Here is a 21,356-nt window from a genome sequence, read left to right as displayed (position 1 = left end):
CTATGAGCACTTCCATCTTGGTAACCAAATTCAATATCGTACCAAAACTTCGAAGGCACACATCTCGCGAAGGAAGCATGAAAACGTACTGAAAACAAGCCTACGCTATCAACATTGTCTTCTTTATGTTCACGAGCTATTTAAAGACGAACTATTTCGTGACTCTCTGAGGATACATATAGGCAAAAACAGCTTCCAAACTATCATATGGATCAGCATTTGTTCCGTTGATCTCCAGGATCATTATGTCGAGACTTCATGCATCTCACAGTATTCAATGTACCAAACAATGGTTGTCACGATACTTCAGGATGTAAAAACTTGAAATAGTCCCATAACATAATTGTATATATTATGTGAATCTGTCTTGACCCTGTAGGACTTCGAGTACTGATCTTGCGAATAGTTTGGATGGTGTACGATATTCAAGAAATTGTTAAAACTTTATGCACATTATAAAAAGAATCCAAGGAGGCTTTCTGGATACACTGAAAGCATTTTTTAATTTCTTATACACCAATATCTATACAAATATTAATTCTTAGATACCTATGAAGTTGTTTTATCCAAATTTCAGAGTGTTTTGGAAAGCCTCAAGCATAAAAAACTTAAACCATATAATGATCGACTTGAAGCTTTCAACCTTATATAATAGAGCTAGCACAAAATAATTCACTATTACAGTTATTATGACTCGAAACTCACATTCATGAATATCGCGAGACCTATACAAGTAATTCATTCTTGTTTAACATTGGATGCAATTTCGTGAAACCTCAATAAAGTTAGAGGCTGTACTGCGATCCCGTATTCTGAGGTTTAATATTAGAGTAGAAAGAACGAGTTCACCAGTTTATTTTCTTGAGAATGTATAAAATTATGAATGAATTTCTTGAAAACGATGTGTAATTTTCCACTCCATACTATCAATAATTTCAAAATCTATTTTTTGTAAAATAAGCAGTAGTTAGACGCCATTGAAAAAAGCAGACAATCTCAAGTTAGATCAGACACTAATACAGACAACAAACGTCTCTGTAGGCACACAACACGAACAATGTTTAACAACTTTATCATATCAAACATACAATCACTTAAGGATTTCTATATCCTTGAAGAAGGCAAAATGTACGCCGAAACGTCGGAAAGTTGAAGCTAAAGTCGTTTCAGCTGTTTAACCCTTTGGGGCCTGATTTTTTCCAAGAACTATTATACAGTTTTTTGAACGCCTTTCAATAGTTTTGGTGCTCAAAATGCTAAACATAACAAGAAATGATGACAAATATTTTTTTTGGGAGGTGCTAGGTCTTCCAAACTGCTCTTGAGTTCATAACTTGAAGTCTATGCTTGTAATAACAACCTTGTTCATCATACAAGGTGATGAACTGTAATCTACCGTATATTCTGAACCTTCTGAGTGTTCAGCAAATATTATCAGATCATTTCGAATGTTCTAGATTATCTAACTTGTCGGGATATTCAGTACATAAGATCTACAACGCAATGAGAGTCAGGATTTAGTGGTAATAAATTAATAACCACGAAACGAAGCACTTCCGAAACATGGTGTATTCGACAAAGTTTCCAGTCATAATTAGCGACATCTATTGGGAACCATCCATAAATTATGTCACGTAAAAAATATACTATTTTCAACCCCCCTGCTTTTTACCTTTTGTTTGAGAACAATTTGTGAAAACGTCAGTAGAGTCTAAATGCGTAAACGAGTAGAAACACGTTTTGAATATATGTGTTTGTCGAAGAATCTTCTTCTTTTTTCTTGGCATATCGTTCCCACTGGGAGGAAGCTGGCTTCTCAGCTTAGTGTTAGTTTAGCACTTCCACATTTATTACCTGAGATCTTTCTTAGCTAATGACCGTTTTGCATGGATATATCGTGTGGCAGGCATGCGCCCATACTCTGTGCCCAAGGAAGTCAAGACTCTTTCCTTTACGAAAAGATCCGGTAATCGTCATACAAATCTCGAGCTCTACTTCTTTTTTGCAATCGTGCAACACGACTATCCGTGTAGAGGCGTCACTACTGTACTGTCGCAGACAAACAGACGTAACAATCTTGAGAAGCTCATGGTACATGCGTTTAACGATGAATTTGAATTTCATTTGACCGACGCGATCGTTCCACCAGAGGCGCTAGTGTTCGACCGCTTTGACTTTTGATAGTGTACACGTTGCTGAATGATGCGAACAAAACTTACAGGCAATTCGTGTAGTAGTGTGCGTGTTAGGCAAACGTCAACTAAAAATCCATCATGGCAGACAGTGCTTCGCGCGGTTCTTGCAACAGATGGCAGTGTGGACTATAAGAATATCCATGAGGACACTTCGCGATTGGGTTGACAGCTCAAAGTGCAAGCACAGTGAACACTAAACTTACCGAAATTTCGTTAAGCGTCATCAGTGCTTACCAATCTCCTTTGTTCCTCAAGCGATGATTGTCAAAAATTCATGGTAAACAAAAAAATTAAGCTGATCACAGCTGTCTCATGGATTGCTTTATTGTCAGTTAAGCACTTGGTACACTCTTTGCCAAGGGTGCAAATTTTTCCGCACGCATAAGCTAACACTTCAATGGAAGCTTGCGCAGTGACGACATTATTTATCTCCACCTCTTTCTCTCATTCGGCGTCGCTCCGTATAGCCGAGAGGCTTTAGAAGTTTCACGACACTCCCACCCAAATCTAGTTGAGAGTCTTCCATAGGGCACTTGGTGGCTTTGTTTAGGTGCTAAACGGCTCCATTTTATTCGGCTGGAAAATGCATCGTAGTGCGTTTTTCGTTCCAAACCGTTTCCCAGCCGAATGAATTACAAGGCTTCAAATGATGTAAAACGTGTAAAAAACTTGTTTTTTATTACAAAATTCCAAAACATATCAGAAAAGGAAGTGTGGCTTGGAAACGTTTCAGATGGGAGGTTGAGTGTGTGTTGTAGTTTTGAATAGCGTCAAAACTTGGAGGCACCAAAGGGCTAAAGAAGAACTATTCCTGAAGCATTCTCTGAAGGTGTTACTGAAAAATCCTTATAAACGAATAATTCTATTGATATTTACTCCTCTTTATTGATGTTAATCAAACCCTAGCAGCAAACCATGCGACCAGAGCCGACCCCCAGGTTCACAGATTTCGATTGGTTATGTAAGCGAAAACAACTGATGTTACGGACTAGGCTACGACTGTAGATTTCAGGGACTGCTGCAGGGCATTGCGGATGACCCTGAGTATCTCAAAAGTATTTTGCAATACCATTTGATCACGCGGAAAGTTCAGTGAACCTGGTAGATTCTTCTTCTTCTTGGCGTAACGTCCCCACTGGGACAAAGCCTGTTCCTTAGCTTAGTGTTCTTTGAGTACTTCCACAGTGTGGAAGGCACGAAGATAAAGGGTGTCCACGATGAAATTGCCACACACAAAATTGATTCGCAAAATTCGAGTTTTCATCCGATTGCCATCAAATTTTCAGGGATTGAGAAATAACTAATAAACTTCATTTTACAATTTTACTCGTATTTTATTAACAGTCCATACGGAAATGCCCGCACCTTGGCCTTAACACCGGCCATGAGATTCTGCACAACCTGTGAATCAACCGTTTTTTGCATGTGAACCCATACTTTCTTCAGTTCCTCGACTGTCTTCACTACCTTAGGTCGTTTACACACTTAGTTTCCGAAATCGACTTCGGTAAAACGGATTGCCGAGAATCCAACAGCCGAATCTCGGTAAAATATTTGCTGAATCTCGTCAAAACTTGTACCGAGATTTCGGTAAACCATTACCGAATCTCGGTAACGTTTGCCGAAATCTCGGTAAAAAAAATTGGTTTGCCGAGATTCGGTAAAATTTTAACGATATTTCGGTAAAAAGTTTACCGAGATTCGGCATTTTTTTTACCGAAATCTCAGCTGTTGGATTATCGGCAATCCGTTTGCTGAGGTCGGCAAAATAATTTAAGTGTGTAAGAAGGTGCTGCTTCATAATCGCCCAGGACTTCTCGATGGAGCGGAGCTCCGGAGTGTTGGAAGGGTTGAACATTTTCGGCACGAAATTGACCTTATTATCCGCATACCACTTCAGCACGTCCTTGGAGTAGTGGCATGAGGCCAAATCCGGCCAGAAGATTGTTGGGACGTTGTGGGCCTTCAGGAGAGGGAGCAGCCGCTCCTGGAGGCACTCTTTCATGTACACTTGTCCGTTCATCGTGCCCTAGGTCACGAAAGGTGCACTCCGCTTCCCGCACGTGCAGATGGCTTGCCAAACCAGGAATTTCTTCGCAAATTTGGACCTCTTCTGAGTGCGGACATGCTCCGGAACGCTGAACTTATCCTTGGCCGTGAAAAACAGGTTGCCAGGGATCTGTTTGAAGTCGGCCTTCACATATGTTTCGTTGTCCATGAAAGTATGGGTTTACATGCAAAAACGGTTGATTCACAGGTTGTGCAGAATCTCATGGCCGGGGTTGAGGCCAAGGTGCGGGCATTTACGTATGGACTGTAAATAAAATGGATGAAAACTCGAATTTTGCGAATCAATTTTGTGTGTGGCAATTTCATCGTGGACACCCTTTACTCTATGCCCAAGGCAGTCAAGAATATTTTCATTACCAAAAGATCCTGGACCGACCGGGAATCGAACCCGGAACCCTCAGCATGGTCATGATGAATACCCGCGTCTTTACAGCTTCGGCTATGGGGGCCCTATATAACCTGGTAGATTATATAACTGAACTCTATTTAGCGAAAAAAAAAACACTGTCACAAGGGCAGATTTGAAGTTCTGAGCTCCAGGATAGTTTGGAAAAGCTATTGAGATTCTCAGAGGTCAATAGATTCCGTTTGAGTTGAAAATATTATTATTTGCAGCGTTGCCAGATCTACGGAAATTTCCGTAGATTTACGGAATTGAGCACTTTCTACGCATCCGTAAGATAATTCTACGGAAAATGTATATTTTCTACAGAAAGCTACGGAAATTCTCATTATTCTACGGTAATTTACGTATTTTTCCAAAGGAAATTTACGGAATTGCAATGCCGGGGATCTCTCCCCCAGCTTATCACTTTTCGTCTACGGAATGATTTCCAAAGAAATCTGGCATCGCTGATTATTTCTAGCGCAAGCAACTACTGCTGTAAATTTCGAGAATTGAGCTTCGGGATAGTCTGAACGTCGTAGAATATCCCAGGACATGAAAAGGCATGTGAAGCAGCGTTTTTATTGACATAATAGGTATGTATTACCAAGTACGAACATCAATTGTATTTACAAAAGGCATTTTAAGCTACTTTTATACTAATTATTCTATTTGTCAGACTTCTGCATGTTCAGGATGTTCTAGGTTGCCAAGTAGGACATTAAGGCATACACCTAAAATTTTTCCCTGACAGGGAAGTATATTTGCAAGGACTTTTCCGAAGACAATAAATTTTATTCATTGGTTCTTTTTATACAGCCATTTTCCGACTGTGGTCATAAATGACCGTGCCGGCCCCAAAGGGAAAACTTTGATCATTTTAGCGAGAAAAGTTACTGGAACAAGGGTAGACCTGAAGTTCTGAACTCCAGGGTAAATTGGAGGGCCTGGAATATCACCAACGTTCCTTGAAATAGCCAATTGGTCTGTGAGAAGGTTCAGTGAACATGGTAGATTATATAACTTCACCCAGTTTAGCAAGAAATACTACTGGAATAAATGTAGACATGAAATTCAGATTTCCAGGGTAATTTGGAGGGCCGGGAATACCTCAAACGTTTCTTGAAGTAGCCTTTTGATCCGTGACAAGGTTCAGTAAATATTGTAGATTATATAACTTTACTCAGTTTAGCGAGAATAACTACTGGAACAAGTGTAGACCTGAAGTTCTAAACTCCAGGGTAATTTGGAGGGCCTGGAATATCCCAAACGTTCCTTGAAATAGCTCTTGAGATTCTCAGAGGTTGGTAGATTCTATTTGAATTTGTAATGTTATTGTTTTTAACCCAAACAATTACTGTTACGGTTGTAGATTTCAAAGAGTGTGCTTCAGGACAGTTTGGACGTCCTAGAACATCCCAGGACATAGCAAAGTAAGTGAAATAGTGTTTTCGTTAAAAGAGTAATTCTGTATTATCTAGCCTGAACATCATTTATGTTCACAAACAGCATTTCACGCTTCGTATGTACTTATAGTTCAATTTTCCAAACTTCAGGATGTTCAGGATGTTCTAGGTTGTCAATTAGGTCATAAAGGCATATACTTCATATTTTTCTCTGATAAACGAGTATATTTGGGACAACTTTGCCGAAGACAATATATACATTTGTTCATTGGTTCTTTTTTACAGGCTTTTTTGTACTGCGGTCATATATGACCGCGCCGGCCCCAAAGGGTTAAAGACTGATAGAGCAGATAAAACTTCAGTAATTAATTCAGATATTCATCCATAGCAGTTACGGAAGTTTTTAAGGAAATATATGTCCCCATGTTTACTCTTACTGAAGTTGTACCAACAATATCCAATTTCTTTAGGTTCTTGTCTAGAAGTAAACCTTACAGTTTTCCCAGCATTTTGTAGAATGATTTTTTCCTGAATTCTTCTGTGGTTTATCCCAGACAACCCTTCTAAATTCTTTCAGGAATCCTTTTAGGAATATCTTCTAAAGGATCTTCTTCTTAACAATGAAAATATGAATCATTTCTGGCAGCTCTAAAAGGTTTTTTTTATAGGCACTCCGTGCTCGTGGCCACTACTGTGCCGGACTCAGTTGATCTGTAGCTTCTTTATCGATACAGATCTATTTTCAAAACTTATCTATATTTACATCTAGTTTCACCCTCTCCTACTCTTTTACTCTCAAACCGAGCAGGTAGGAGAGAGCTCTGCTATTAGTGAGGCTAGCTGCCTGCGAAAAGGGTCAGTTTGTCTCAGTCACCATCTGATACTGACGGAGGATGGATGTGCTCCCCAAAGCACGGTCCTCCGTGAGGCGTCTTCTGGTGGCTGGACGGTTTTTTTGTGGAGGGGCTGGGAATCGAACCCATGACCTTCCGCTTATGAAGCGAAAGCGTTACCTCAAGGCTACAGACCCCCCTAACTCTAAAAGGTATTATCTTCCACAAATTTATAGTCCACCATGAAATTCTAATTTGATACTTTGTCAGGACATTGATGAATTTTCTAACCAGTCGTTAATCTGAATTTCGAACGTAAAAATCGATTTATTATATAGTTTTGAGAAAAAGGTCTTTTTATAAAATCTATCGTAAATGTACTTGGATTTTACTTACAGTGTATTTTTTGCTAATAGTCCTTGGAAGTTTCTTAGAAGATATCAAAGATATGAAACGTTGACAGAAATTCTTCGTTTCGCTCACAGAAATCCCTAACATAATGAATGAAGAGAATTATCGGCGAATTCACATTTGTGAATGAAGAATAATGATTCTGTAACTTTAGGATGATTCGACAAACGACAGACGAGATATTTGGATTGGAAATCGATGACAGTTTGGCAGGTCTGCTTTTATGTTGAAAAAAATAAGTTCCGTATCAAAATTTGATTATGCTAAGAATTGTAATAAAATGCATAAAATGTAGAATGTAGGGTTTTAAACATTCAAGAAGTGAACAAATCTGATGCTTATGTCAGAACATAATTCATCTTAAGATGAAGATGAATCGAAGCCAAACCTCAAATTTTCAAGAGCACAAATCTGGAGAACCGAACAGCCGTTTGAGCTGAAAACTTAATCGATTGGTCACCACCAGCTAGTGACCAATCGATTAAGTTTTCAGCTTAAACCGATGTTTGGTTCTCCAGATTTGTGCTCATGAAAATGTTAGGTTTAGCTTCGCTTCATCTTCACGATAATGATGTCTGCTGAACGGGCAACGGCTGAATTATGACTGGTTGAAAACGGTTTGTAGGATTTGAAGGCGTGTCCCAAATGGGGCATCTTGATCTTCAATGCGAAAAAACTTTAACAAATTTTCTCGATTCCCAGGGCATAGAGTATCTTCGTTCCTGCCACACGATTACACATGCAAAAATGGTCAATCGGCAAAGAAAACTCTCAGTTAATAACTGTGGAAGTGCTCATAAGAACACTAATCAGAGAAGCAGGCTTTGTCCCAGTTGGGACGCCAGTAACGCCAGAAAGACGAAGAAGAAGAAGAAGAATCAATAAAAATAATAGACCTACTGAAACTTCAACCAGATTTTTTTTCTGGAAATTATATCCTATTCATTCAAATTTTATTGTAAAAGCAAATATTACAGCTCTTGGTAAAGATTTTTCTTCGAATATGCATTTTTTATTTTTTAAGAAATGGTTATTAGCTTTTTGAGTATTAATCATTGACATGCTCACTTTATTTGATGTTTTCGGCTGGATGACCCATTTTGGAAAATGGCGTTCGGGAAAATTGTTTCTAATTAAGACATATAAAATATATTTATCTGAAGAACTCAAATTGATTGTCAGCAAATTTATAAAGTAGCATGGTGTTGCGTCTTTCTAAAAAGTATCTAGAAGGAACCAGCCAAACGTCCATTCGGCCAAATGACCATAAGCCGAAAATTAATGTGCCAAAATACAAAACATACTACTTCAAATAAAAATGTTTATCATGTTCTCACTTTAATATGTCAGAGTATCACAAGAACGAATTTATGTTTTTTTTTAGTTTAATATGTGTCACACATAATTTTGAATATCAGTTACTCCAAGCATTTGGATTTTATAACAAACTTAACAAATTTTCATCTAATTTTACATCAGTTAGCACGTTGAATACCTTTGGCAGCAGGAACATGAAAAGCTTTCTGTATGTAAACTACATTACATTTTTTTCGGGGGAATGGTGCATACGGAAAAATAAAAAACGTCATTCGAGGGCATTGCATTCGGGAAAATGCCAGACAATCGTATGAAACAACGACCATAATGAGTACTAACAGCTTTTCGGAAAATAGGATATTCGGCAAAACGTGGTATTCGGGAAACTGGTGTAGCACAACCACTTCAAACGTATTCGTAAGCCATAGAAAACTCAGGTTGGTCCGGGCCTCTATTTGGCACTGGAGAAGTCTACCAGTAGTTTTTTACGATTGAAAATAATCCATACCCAGGGTGTCCGTTTTTCCCGGTTGCCCAAAAAATTTGAAAAACTAATGGAAAACTGATTCTGGAACACTTTTTTATAGGAAATGGCCAACTTTAAAAGAATTTAACTAACTTTTTTATAAAAAAAAATAAATTAAAAAATACTGTAAGCATAAAACGGTTCAATCAAATATCTGAAAACCATTCACCTACTAAAAAGCATAGGAAGCTCAGAGTGATTTTTGAATTATATTAACAAATTTGTGCTCTATGTATTATTTAAATTTAGACTATATTTCTATTTTTAAGGGTCAAACCATTACCTTCTAAGAATGCCTGCGGAATCATACGTTAGACATGGCCCTGATCCATGGTTGGTTCCTTCAGAAATTCTTGATCTGATGAAACTCTTGTTGAATCGCATGAGAGATATTTATGACAGAAACTTTTTATTGTTCTCCTATGGAGTTGACATAAATCAAAAATTGCATCTTCCAAGCATTCTATCGAAGATTTGGCCAAGAACTTCGTCAAGAACTTAACAAAAATCATACCAAGAATACCTTAAGGACTCCGCAGCCTATTTATCCATCAAAGATCTTGCCATGAATTCATAACCCGGGTATAGGAGAAAAATGTACCATTGAAATATAATGTTTAAATGTCAAAATTTGTAGCCTTGTCAAAGTTCGTTCTGAAATGGAAACGAATTCGCACCTATAAATATTGGATGACATTAATACTATTTCCGTTGATATACTTAAAAAATGATGTAACATGTGCTGTACTCTTACAAATACAGAAAATAAATAGTTTTGTTACCAAGACTATACTATAGAACCTCACTTTTTTGAGTATGTACACCATTTATAAGGTTTTCATACTGAATTGTATTCAATTCTTGCAATCGTTGGTATAGTGTATCAATAGATTTAGATCATGAATTTTCTTTTAAAACTTGTTCTTGAAATTATTCTATGACCTTAAAATTTTGGGCAAATGAACTTCGGGAAATATTGGATAGTACCCTTTTTCCTCAGTGGAGAGCAACGTTGCAACAACGGGACATATATTTCGCGCATAACTTTCGATCTCGCCCTAATAGCCATTGGTAATCGAGTGTGTTGCTCGTTGTTTTTAAGCAAACGAATGGACCATAGCATAGCAGACTGACTGTACGTGTCTTTTATTGCTATTCTGTTATTGATCAGAACTGGTAAGAATTGTACTTCGACCCAAATGAATAAGGAATGGGACTTATTCGCTAAGTGCTCATTTTAGTAGATCACATATTATTGATCAAGTAACGGCGCTCGCCAAGCCCTTAAAATCAGTTGAGATAGGGAAGGAATGTTATTTGTTAATGAATGCTGCTTCTAGGAACCATTACAACGATAAAAATGAGTTATCAGAAGCATGGAACGAGCTCACCAGTTGGAAATTCATTCTCGGCTGAACACGAATCTTTTCGCACTCGAACAACGCAATCCAAACACGATTAGTCTTGATTCCGTCGCTCGTCCCAAAGGAAATGGCTTTTAGGGCGAGCTCATAAATTAAGCGAGATTTCATACTATAGAACGGTATGAACGCTTAATCAATCCAGAACACTTTCCAATATATGACGTTCACGACTTTTAAATATGAACGATTACCTTAAAGACGTAGACACCACTCCCAATCACTGATTACACAATACACCCATCCAACAAATGGCCAGGTGCGAACGTCACGTGTCTCATTAGCATGCGGTACTCAAACAGAACGCAATTAGGAGACACCTTTCTCCCTCGCTATTACAAGAGAGCTCGGTCATAATTTATTGGTTTCGGTTCGAATGAAACACCACCGAAGAACCCATTCATACATTACCGGAACAACACTGCTGGCATGCGACCATGAGGTCAACGCATATCTACAGTCCAACCTCCGCGAGTCGATGTGTTCCAACTTGAACGAGGACCAAACAGTTTTCAAACAAATTATATTTTTGTACTGTAAATCACTCCATCACTCAATGGTCTTTCCATGGAAGCTTGACTGTTCACAGCAACGAAGACTCCAATCAGAAAGTCAATAATGAACCGATTCTGGCGAAGCCGGACGGTGAAAAAAAGCGAGTGAATGGGAAAAAATGTCACCGGTACGTAAAAAATGTACAAGGGACAGACTTATGATTGTGGATGGAATATTGACGTAGGACTACGGTTCGAATATGAGAATTCGATTGCTTGACATAATTATAAAATTGAATGTTAGTAATAAAATGTCCAACATCAACAACAAGAAATCATGTGTCAGAACCACCTCTAACATTTTCGAACGAAGCCGTAGTCCTACCTCAACAAATCCAAAGTACCCCAAGCGGGACCCCTTTTTGTACACGACGTAGGTACGTTTGTTTGCTTCCATAAATCAAGGGGACGCGCACGAGCAAACACGTTCGCCCTGCGGGAAGTGAAGAAACATCTCGTCGGAAGTAGTGTGGAAGAAGAACCCTTGCCTCCAAATGGGAAACCAGGTGGTTTAAAAAGCAGAGTTCTTTTTTGGATGTTTGTACTTCGTTTTTACGCATGAAATCTGCGTTTATGAAAAGTGGGTTCAGAGCAGAGCTACCAGACGATTTAATAGATAATCTGTATATGTCTTCTTTAAAAATCTACGTCTCATGCAACAAATAAACTATGTCCATACGAAAATTGTTGAATAAAACTCTAGCGACACCTACCTTGACCAGGAACGAGTTCATCCATTTTGTGAACGTTTTCTTCTGGATGTGCAACCGTTCCTCCTGCAGGGTCTTGATGCGTTCGTTCTCGAACTTGATGATGCCCTCGCGTTGCGTCATGTTGGAGCGTTGCTGTATCTGGCTTGCGTAGCCTCCTGGCTCATACTGTGAACCTGCTGAGGGTGGAAGAGAAATAAAACAAGATTAGAGTTTTTTTTATATGAGAAAAGGTACGAATTGAAACTGAATTGAGGGACATTCGGTGAGAATCCCCTAGAAGGTATATTCTGTCAGAATCGATTGAGAGGTAACCTGTCAGAATCTTTTGAGTGGTAATCTGTCACAATCCTGTGAGAGGTGTTCTGTCAAAATTCCTTGACGACAGTTCTGTCCGGATCTGTTGAGAAGTATTCTTACAGAATCTCTTGTGGAGTATTCGCTCAGAATCAGAATTACAGTGAATCCACAATTAAGAATCACCCACAATTTATGAATCAGCTGCCTTTAAAGGACAAAATAACAGTAAAAAATAGCACAAAACATCACGGAAACATTTTCGCTTATAATTTATTTTGAGTAAAATTGTTTACGTGATGTTTTGTGTTGATTTTTGTTGTTATTTTGTCATTTAAAGTCAGCTGATTCATTAATTGTGGACGATTCTTAATTGTGGATCCACTGTACTTGAAGGGAATTCTATCAGAATTCCTTGAGGGGTATTCTGTCAGAATCCTTAGAGGTGTATTTGGAAATCCCTTTGGGAGTATTCTGTCACAATCTTTTGAGGAGTATTCTGTCTGAATCCCTTAAGGGGTATTCTGTCAGACTTTTTTAGGGACATTTTGTAAGAATCCCTTGAGGGGGATTCTGTCTAAATTTTTAAAGGGTAATCTGTCATAATCCTTTGAAGGGTATTCTGTCAGAATCCATCGAGATGCCCTTGAGATGATCAATTGAAAAGTATTCTGTCAGAATTTCTTGAAGTGTATTCTGTCAGAACCCCTTCTGTCATAATTCATTGCGGAATATTCTGTCAGAATCCCCTGAGGAGTATTCTGTGAGAATCCCTTGAGGTGCATTTTGTTAAAAATTCCCTGAGGGGTTTTCTGTCAGAATCCTCCGAGGAGTTCTATGTCAGAATCCCCTGAGGGTTGTTCTGTTAGAATACCCTTAGGGATACTTTTTCAGAAGCCCTGGAAGGCTATTCTATTAGCAGCCCTTGAGGGGTATTCTGTTAGAATCCCCTGAAGAGTATTATGTTAGAATCCCCTGAGGGTTATTCTTCCAGAAACCCTTGAAGGGTATTCTGTCAGCAGCTTTTGAGAGGTATTCTGTTAGAATCCCTTGAGGGATATTCTTTCAGAAGCCCTTGAGAGGTATTCTGTCAGAATCCCCTGAGGGATATTCTGTCAGAATCCCTTGAGAGGTATTCTGTCAGAATCCCCTGAGGGGTATTCTGTCAGAATCCTCTAAGGGGTATTTTGTTAAAATCTCCTGAGGGGTATTATTTCAGAAGCCCTTAAAGGGTATTCTGTCAGAATCCCTTGACGGTTAGTATGTCCTTTTCCTGGAGGTTTCCTGGAGGAGTATTCTGTCAAATAAATATAAGGGGTTTTCTGACTGAATCATTTGGGAGAAATTCTGTAAAATCTGTAATATATTAAAGCTTCAGGACATGCGACCATAATTGTGAAGTACTATGTTTGCGTTTGACATTGTATACTTTATCCTACAATCTAGACTGTATTAGAGAATGTGTTAACGGTGTTCTATGCCACGTTCTTACAGTTCTATCCATGCTATACTTTTCACTACCATGTACAACGCCACCCAAACTGCAACAGCCAACATCAGCCAAACCACACTCGCCATCATGTTGCGCAGCCTCCAATGCCTTTCAGCAAACTTTTCGATCTTCCTCGCCATATCCTGTTTCACGTACCGAAGGCCCGAAGCATACGGGGTCTGCCACTTGGACGTTACATTGGCCCACGCTTCGCATCGCTGTTCGGCTAAAGTACGATCATCTGGTTGCAGCTCCGGGAATGTGCTCCCAGCGGGTCTGACCCGATCGAAGATTATCGATTCTCGAGGGTCGCAAAGCAGAAGGTTGACGCGTTCTTCGGCGGAATTGGTCACGGCTACGGCGGTCCAATCTTTGTTGAACCCTCTGAATACGGCACCGTGCTGGATATCCTCCGTGTGGATGGTTTGCATGAAATGACTTGCCCTGGTCCAAGGATTGATCACCACGATGGCCATGATGTGCGTCGGGAGATTTTTCTGGCAGCTTATCACAAGGACGAAGATTTGTGGAGTTGCCGGAACCAGGAAGTATATCATATCCGAATGCGGTAATAAACGGGCTAAGCGGAAAATTCCCAGCTGACGATCAGTGTACGGGTCCGTTACGAACTTCAGTTCATCTTTGGATATGACGATGTAAGGACGGCTTCCAACTGGGTTAGTAACGATGGATTCAGTTCCGGATGGGCACTTAGAGCGGGCACCTATTTGTGATGGCAATGTGCTCCAATATACGCCAAAAAATAGCATTATTCTCGGAACCATGGCCTCTGCAATGCTTGGAGTGACCAACAAGTAATCGAAATCAACATTCATAAACTTTGTTGGATAACAGTAGAAGATAGGTGACGAAATGTTGGAGTTGGAGGAAAAGAATTGATTGCCGATAGTGTTGCCTAACCTCTCTAGAAAACTTCCTGGTGGCACTTATTATTAAAACGTTGACTGAAAGCTTTTGACGCTCATCGCTGATAGTTTGAGAGTGATGGATAGGGTCAAGGACATGAATTTTTATCACCCTATTTGATGCCCACACTCTTACAAACTGCTGAAACGAGGAAGGGAGGATTCTATCCAATCGCTAGAATATATCAAGGAATAATCTGCTAGAATTCCATGAGGGATATTCTGGTAGAATACCTTGAGGGGTATTACGACAGAATCCTCCGAGGGGCAATCTGTTAGAATCCCTTGAAAGGTATTCTTTCGAAATCCCTTGAGAGATATTTTATCAGAAGCCCTTGGGGGGTATTTCGTCAGCAGCCCTTGAGGGGTATTCTGTCATGATCCCTTCAAGGGTATAGTGTTAGAATCCCTTGAAGGTTGTTTTATCAAAACCCCTTGAAGGGTGTTCTGTCAGAATTTCTTCAAAGGTATTCTGTCAAAAAACTTTGAAGGGTATTCTATCAGAATCCCTTGAGGGGTATTTTGTCAGAATCCCTAGATGGATATTCTATCTTAAGCCACAGATAGGTATTCTGTCAGCATCCCCTTAGGGTTTTTCTGTCAAAAACACTTGAGGGATATTCTGTCAGAATCCCTTGAGGGGTATTCTGTAAGAATCCAATGAAAAGTACTCTGTCAGAATCCCTTGAGGGGTATTTTATCAGAAGCCCTTGGAGGGTATTCTATCGAAATTCCTAGAGGAGTATTCTATCAGAATCCCTTGAGGGGTATTCTGTCAAAAAAACTTAAAGGGGCATTCTATCAGAACCGCTTGAGGGGTATTCTGTTAGAATCCTGTGAGGAGTATTGTCCCTTGAGGGACATTGGGCCGTATGAATAAAATGTAGTAAAGTTGAGTTTACTACATTCTCGGTAGTAAACGCTATATGTGAAACACGAGTGGAACATGTTTGTGTCATTTTTCTCTCTACACCTTTCGAACATACTACAAACAACGCATTGCTATGAATAAAGGTAGCGTTTACTACAAAGCTACTGGTAGTTAGCTTCAGAGGTTGCTACACATGCTTTGAGTTTACGGAATTGAATGGAATAATTTACTTTTGAGTAAAAATCATGGGAAAACGATATGAGTTTTGATATATCGGAAGGTATTTTGAGTTTTGCAAAGGAATTCTGAGGTTACGAAAACTTTCGCTCTGCCAATTCTGAGATTCCGGTAAGATTACCGGCAGTAGTAATTTGTAATATCCGTGTGAATTCTGGCATTACGATAATTATGTAATTTTCTAGGAATTTTAGGATGTCGGTAGGAATTCAGATATTGATAAAGTAATTCTGAATTTTACGTGTAAATTCTGACATCTCAGATTTCCTTTTGAATTCCGGAATTCCTGTAGGAACTTTGAGATTCCGATAGGGATGTCGGATTTTTTATGATAATTCTGAAAATTTAAATACCATTCTAGGAATATTGCGGAAATATTAGGAATCTGGCAAAAACTCTAGAATTGGGGTGGGAATGGGATTCCGAATAATAATCTCTTGGAATTCTGTGGGTATCTGTGAGACGATATTTCTGTAAGAATCTATGAGATTGCGGTGGGATTCCTGCGAATTATTGTGTGAATATTTGTAATTCCGAAAATCAATCTTTGTAATTATTGTAAAAAACCTTTAAGATTCCGTTGATCTCCAGTTCCGTTGGAATTTCAAAGTAAAGCTTTAATATAAACGTTTTGAATGTCGGTAAATATTTTATAGATTTCAATGGGATTTTTTGTGGAATCGTTAAGAATTTTAATAATTTCAAAGGGAACCCTGGTGTTTTAGGGGAGATCCTCATTGAATTATAACGACTACCAATGGAATCACTACAATTCTCATAAAAATCTCTACATTCTAAGTTCTAGACATTCCAAGGATACTATCAGAAACCCCACCAAAATAACGAGAATATCGCAGAAACACTTAGAACTTCCGGAATTCAACATGCTGTTAAGAAAACACACGGGGAGCATCAAAATTCTACCGCAATTTCACCAGAATCTCAGTACTGGTACTAGAAAATATGTGGTTCCAAATTTGATAGCTGTAATCTCAAGATCTCTTCATAGATGTTAAGCTAGTATTTAAAAAATCATCGGCGTTGGCGAAGGCCGAAAACCACCCAGAAAATTCTTTGATGTACCATCATCATAAAATCATAGACATAGAGAGAATACCAGACTAATCGCAAAATTACACTACAAATCTTGTCAAATAACAGCACCTTCATGGTTTGTGCAAATTGTCGCGTAATCGATTAGATTCCATGCATTTTCTTCATGATTGTATTAATTTTAAGCGTCACTCTGAATTGTGGATTTTGTTTTTGAGTAGATGCTACATGTAGTAAAGTTCAAAGTTTTTTATTCATATCACCCATTATGTCTGAATTCCTGGAGGAGTATTCTGTCAAAACCCCTTGAGGTGTATTCTGACAGAAACCGTTGAGGGGTTTTCCGTCAGAATCCCTTGAGGGTATTCTATCAGAATCCCTTGAGGGGCATTCTGTCTGAATCCCTTGAGGACTATTTTTTCTGAAACCGTTGATGAATGTACTGTCAGAGTCCGTTAAGGAATATTTTGTAAGAATCCCTTTAGGGGTGTTCTGTCAGTATCCCTAAAGGGGGGTTCTGTCAGAATCCCTAGAGGGGTATTTTATAAGAAGTTCTTGGAGGGTATCCTGTAAAGAAACTCTTGAGAGGTATTTGAAGAGTGTTCTGTCGGAATAGTTGGAGGGGTATTCTGTCAGAATCTTAAGAGAATTCGGTGAAAACCTCTTGAGGGGCATTCTATCGAGATTCCTTAACAGGGTATCTACTCGTTCACCGAAATGGAATTCCCTGATATTTCCAGGTTTTATAAAAATAATTCCAGGTTCAAGAAATACTCTAATTTTATATATCTAAAACAAATTAACGACAAATTTTAGAGTGTTTTCAATTTAATAGCTATTTATACACTTCTAAACATTATGTAGAGCATGCTGAAACTATTCCAATATACAATATTACAATATGAAGATGATAACAATACCAAAGCTAAGTTGTATTCAATTGAATCGTATTGGCCAATGATGATGCCTTTTATTCCGTTTGTAAGAGCTCTGTGAACTGAACGGAACTTTCAAGTGCATCAGTATGTGTCTCCTTGTCATTTTTTAGTACCGTAAAACGGGGTAACTTTGATAGTTTTTTCGAAGAAAACTTGAATATTTCTACATGCTGTTTTAAAGAATTACAATTTATATTTTTAAAACAAGTACTGACATCCTAGCTATTGATTGCACTTGATAGATTGCCAACAGATTTATTATGAATGGATTTATAATTTTTCATATAATCGAAAGTCGGTTTTCTGTTTTGGGGTAACTTTGATAATGGAGTATAAATCGAACAAGATTGAATGAACTATGGAACATTTATAGGGCGTTGCATACCTCTAGGCGTTTAACGCTATATGGAAATTTCTGACTTAGATTACAAAAATGGTCACAGTTTGTAAAAATGGTTTTCACTAAGAGATTTGAGACAGAATTCATGTTCTACTATAACTAGGCTGTCATGGGTAAGTGACGAACTCATTATGACTTTATCGAATAGTGGTCGTAGAACAGATTGTTTGTAAGCGTTGCAAAGATGCTAAAACCTTGTAAATTTTTAATATTTGCATAAAAATTGTCAAATGCACTTGATTCCAATGAAAATAGCTTTGACATGAAGTGTCATACTAATATTCTTTAGTTTTGCATTCGTTTTTCTTAAATGATTGACAGAAACTTCATTATTTCGTTTAATTTGTTGGGGGTCCCGCACTATCAAAGTTACCCGCATTATCAAAGTTACCCCGTTTTACGGTACAAATTATGTACCATTCATTTCCATCGGCCGTTTGGATAACTAACTATAGTAATTCCCATATAAACTTTGAATTGCTTGTGCAGTCTCAGTTTTCATCCGAATGAGCTCAAATTTTGGGAGGACTCAGAATTTGATCTTGAATCGAATGAGCGGTGTGGAACAAAAACATTTTTTGAACCACTCTAATATATATCCATATAAATTAACACATATAATTCGTAAAACTTTTGGATCCCGGATCCATTTTTTTTAATAGAAACATAGATTATCAAGCCCCTAGGTAATCACATTCGACTGTATAACATTAAACTCTCGCATAATCTGGGATAACGCCCTAGTGACCACATGTGTAGCTCGTTGTTTCTGAGCAAACAAATTATTAAGCAACCAAACCAACACTACTGGCAGGTATGGAATGATCCTTTCTTCACCATATCGTTGTTAAATAACGTGAAAATCCATACAAATGCTTAGAAACAACAAGCTACACACATGGTTACCAATGGCTTTTAGGGCTAGATCATAAGTTATGCGAGAACTGTGGGAATATAAAGAAATGATAATTTTTTTGCATTTCATTCGAAAAAGTTCTAAATTTATCATGATTGTTCGAAATTTTGAATTTGAAGTTGTTTAAATTCCAGTTTACTTCTCGAAAATTGTTTTTATCATTATCTTAAAAATTGTTCATGGTAAATAAGTTTCTTGAAAATATGAAAGTAACCAAAAAGAGACTGAAAAGAGACAAAACAGTAATCAAAAAACGAAACAGGAACCAGAACAAAATAGTTTGATCAGACCAGACATTTCTCTAAAAATATTGTTAAAACTGTTTTTTCCAATTTTTTTTTGTGACATTACGACAACATACAAGCGCATCTGGTATATGCCAGTAAAGTACAAACATTCATTGATGTATTGCGACGACATTACGAGAGGGATGGATTGAATATCTATATTTGAGATTTTCACTCTCCAAAAATTTTACTAAGGAATTTCTAAAAAAAAAATTGTTTTGGATATCTCAAAATAGAACCAGCATTTTTCCATAAAATATCACAAAAAAATATCTCAAGGCTTTCATCAGAAATTCCTTCACATATTATTTTAGATATTTTTTGAAAAAGCCCTTGGTTCTCGAGAATTTTATCAAGCATTCTTTCAGGAGTTTTATCCAAGGAAATGTTGATGGAATTTCAAAGAAAGCTAACAAATTGTTGAATAAATTCGTGACGCATTCCTAAAGCAAATTTACGGGCATCTTTTGTTACAGTTACTTATGTCATTTCTTAGGTCACCATTGACTTACTCTTGAAGAACTTTTGGAAGATTTCCAAAATTATTACTAAGATAATAAAAAATAAGAAAAATCAAAATATCTCGCAGGATATTGCAAAGGATTTCCTGGAACACAGGACGAAATTACTAGAAAATTGTGTAGGAACAATCATTCCTACAATCGAAGGATTTCATAGAAAAAAATCGTTGTGGTATTAAATTGTGCGGAACCCTTACATGAACTTTTCAATATTCCATGGGAATTTTTTGAGGATTTCATTGAAAAAAGTTTGGATGAACTCCAGTAATCTTTGGATGATATGCTGGAGAAATTCCTAGGAAAAAAAAAATCTAAAGAAACTTAATAATGAAACACAGGTCGAATTGAGGGAATTATTTGAAATTTTCTTAATATATTCACTCGAGGAGCTTTTGGATTTATTCTTTGGAATAACCATAGATGAAATGGCGTTGACATTCTTGTCGGGTTTTCTTGGGAGAATTCTGTGGGAAACTCGGTTGAATAGCTAGTGAAAAATATCTGGAGGAAGTCCCAGGATAGTCTTTGTTCAAAGTACTCCCTGAGAAAATTACTAGAGGATGTAACGTTGAAATGTTCAAGGATTTCCTGAAGCAAATTATGGAGGAACTCCTGTAAACATCCTATTTAAAAATGCTAAAGGAATTTCTTGAAGAATTCTTGATAAAATCTCTGGAGAAACCGCATGGATATTTCCTGAAGCTGTTCTCGAGAAATACGAGAAGAAATTTTGCATCTCAGTTTGCAAGCAAGTTATGGAAAAAAGAGACTTTAGAGACTATTTTGGTCAAAATAGAGACTTCAGACACCATTTATCAAAACTAGAGACTTTTTAGAGACTTGCATAAAAATGGTATCTAAAAAGAAACCTGCTACCAGCCTCAGATATGTTAATCCTTTACCGAATAAATTTAGACCTTGTTTTGATAAGCTGATGAAATTTCATACTCGAATGGATCCTCAATGAACGGCTCATATAGTATTTTAAGAGCGGCGCAGCCGAATTTTTTTTCGAATGAAGAGTTTTCTGGCAATTAAATTCTGGCTCTGGGTTATGACGCAAAAATACTTTGGCGTGAAAATATTCTCTCATGAATTACTGCCTTAACATAATTTCCCTGATTGTGATCGAAATTCCCTGAGAATTCCAGGTTTTTTCCAGGTTGAATAAAATTCCCTGATAATTCCAGGTTTTCCAGGTTTTTCCAGGTAGTAGACACCCTGCTTAAAGAGTGCTGCTAAAATCCCAGAAAAGGAATCTATCACTCAAAGAAGATTCTGCTGGTACGCTCTTACTAACTGCTAAGCTACGTGGTAACCTAAATGTAAGCTCCATTCAGAAATAAAGATGCAACGAGAGAACCACAACATACAGCAAACCACACGAAATCATTTCAACTGCGCTAGACCCGAACCGAATAGTCTTATCTCCCGCCATGAGCCAAGAAGTCTGTTGACAGAGCCGCTTTTAATTAGCTGACTGAGTAATCAAGGTTGTTTGTACACAGCAAAGTATGCTGCTACCATGTGAAGGTCACAAATATCTGGAGCGAAGAGACAACTTGTACAGAGTGATGTTCAAAATAAATT

The 21,356-nt window shown here is 38.0% G+C and overlaps 1 protein-coding gene across 1 annotated transcript in view; it reads right to left on the bottom strand.

Moving 5' to 3' along the window:
- The window catches only part of LOC5567647 (spectrin beta chain, non-erythrocytic 5), a 155,589-nt gene that overhangs the window by 120,863 nt on the left and 13,370 nt on the right, over positions 1-21,356 (bottom strand). Inside the window, 1 exon segment of the mRNA XM_021850914.1 lies at positions 11,832-12,007. Within this exon segment, the coding sequence (XP_021706606.1) occupies positions 11,832-12,007 (176 nt within the window).

This window comes from Aedes aegypti, chromosome 3, assembly GCF_002204515.2.
Source record: "Aedes aegypti strain LVP_AGWG chromosome 3, AaegL5.0 Primary Assembly, whole genome shotgun sequence".
NCBI classification, from domain to species: domain Eukaryota; kingdom Metazoa; phylum Arthropoda; class Insecta; order Diptera; family Culicidae; genus Aedes; species Aedes aegypti.
Note: the sequence above shows the minus strand (reverse complement) of the source record. Positions and strands in the feature narration are given on the sequence as shown.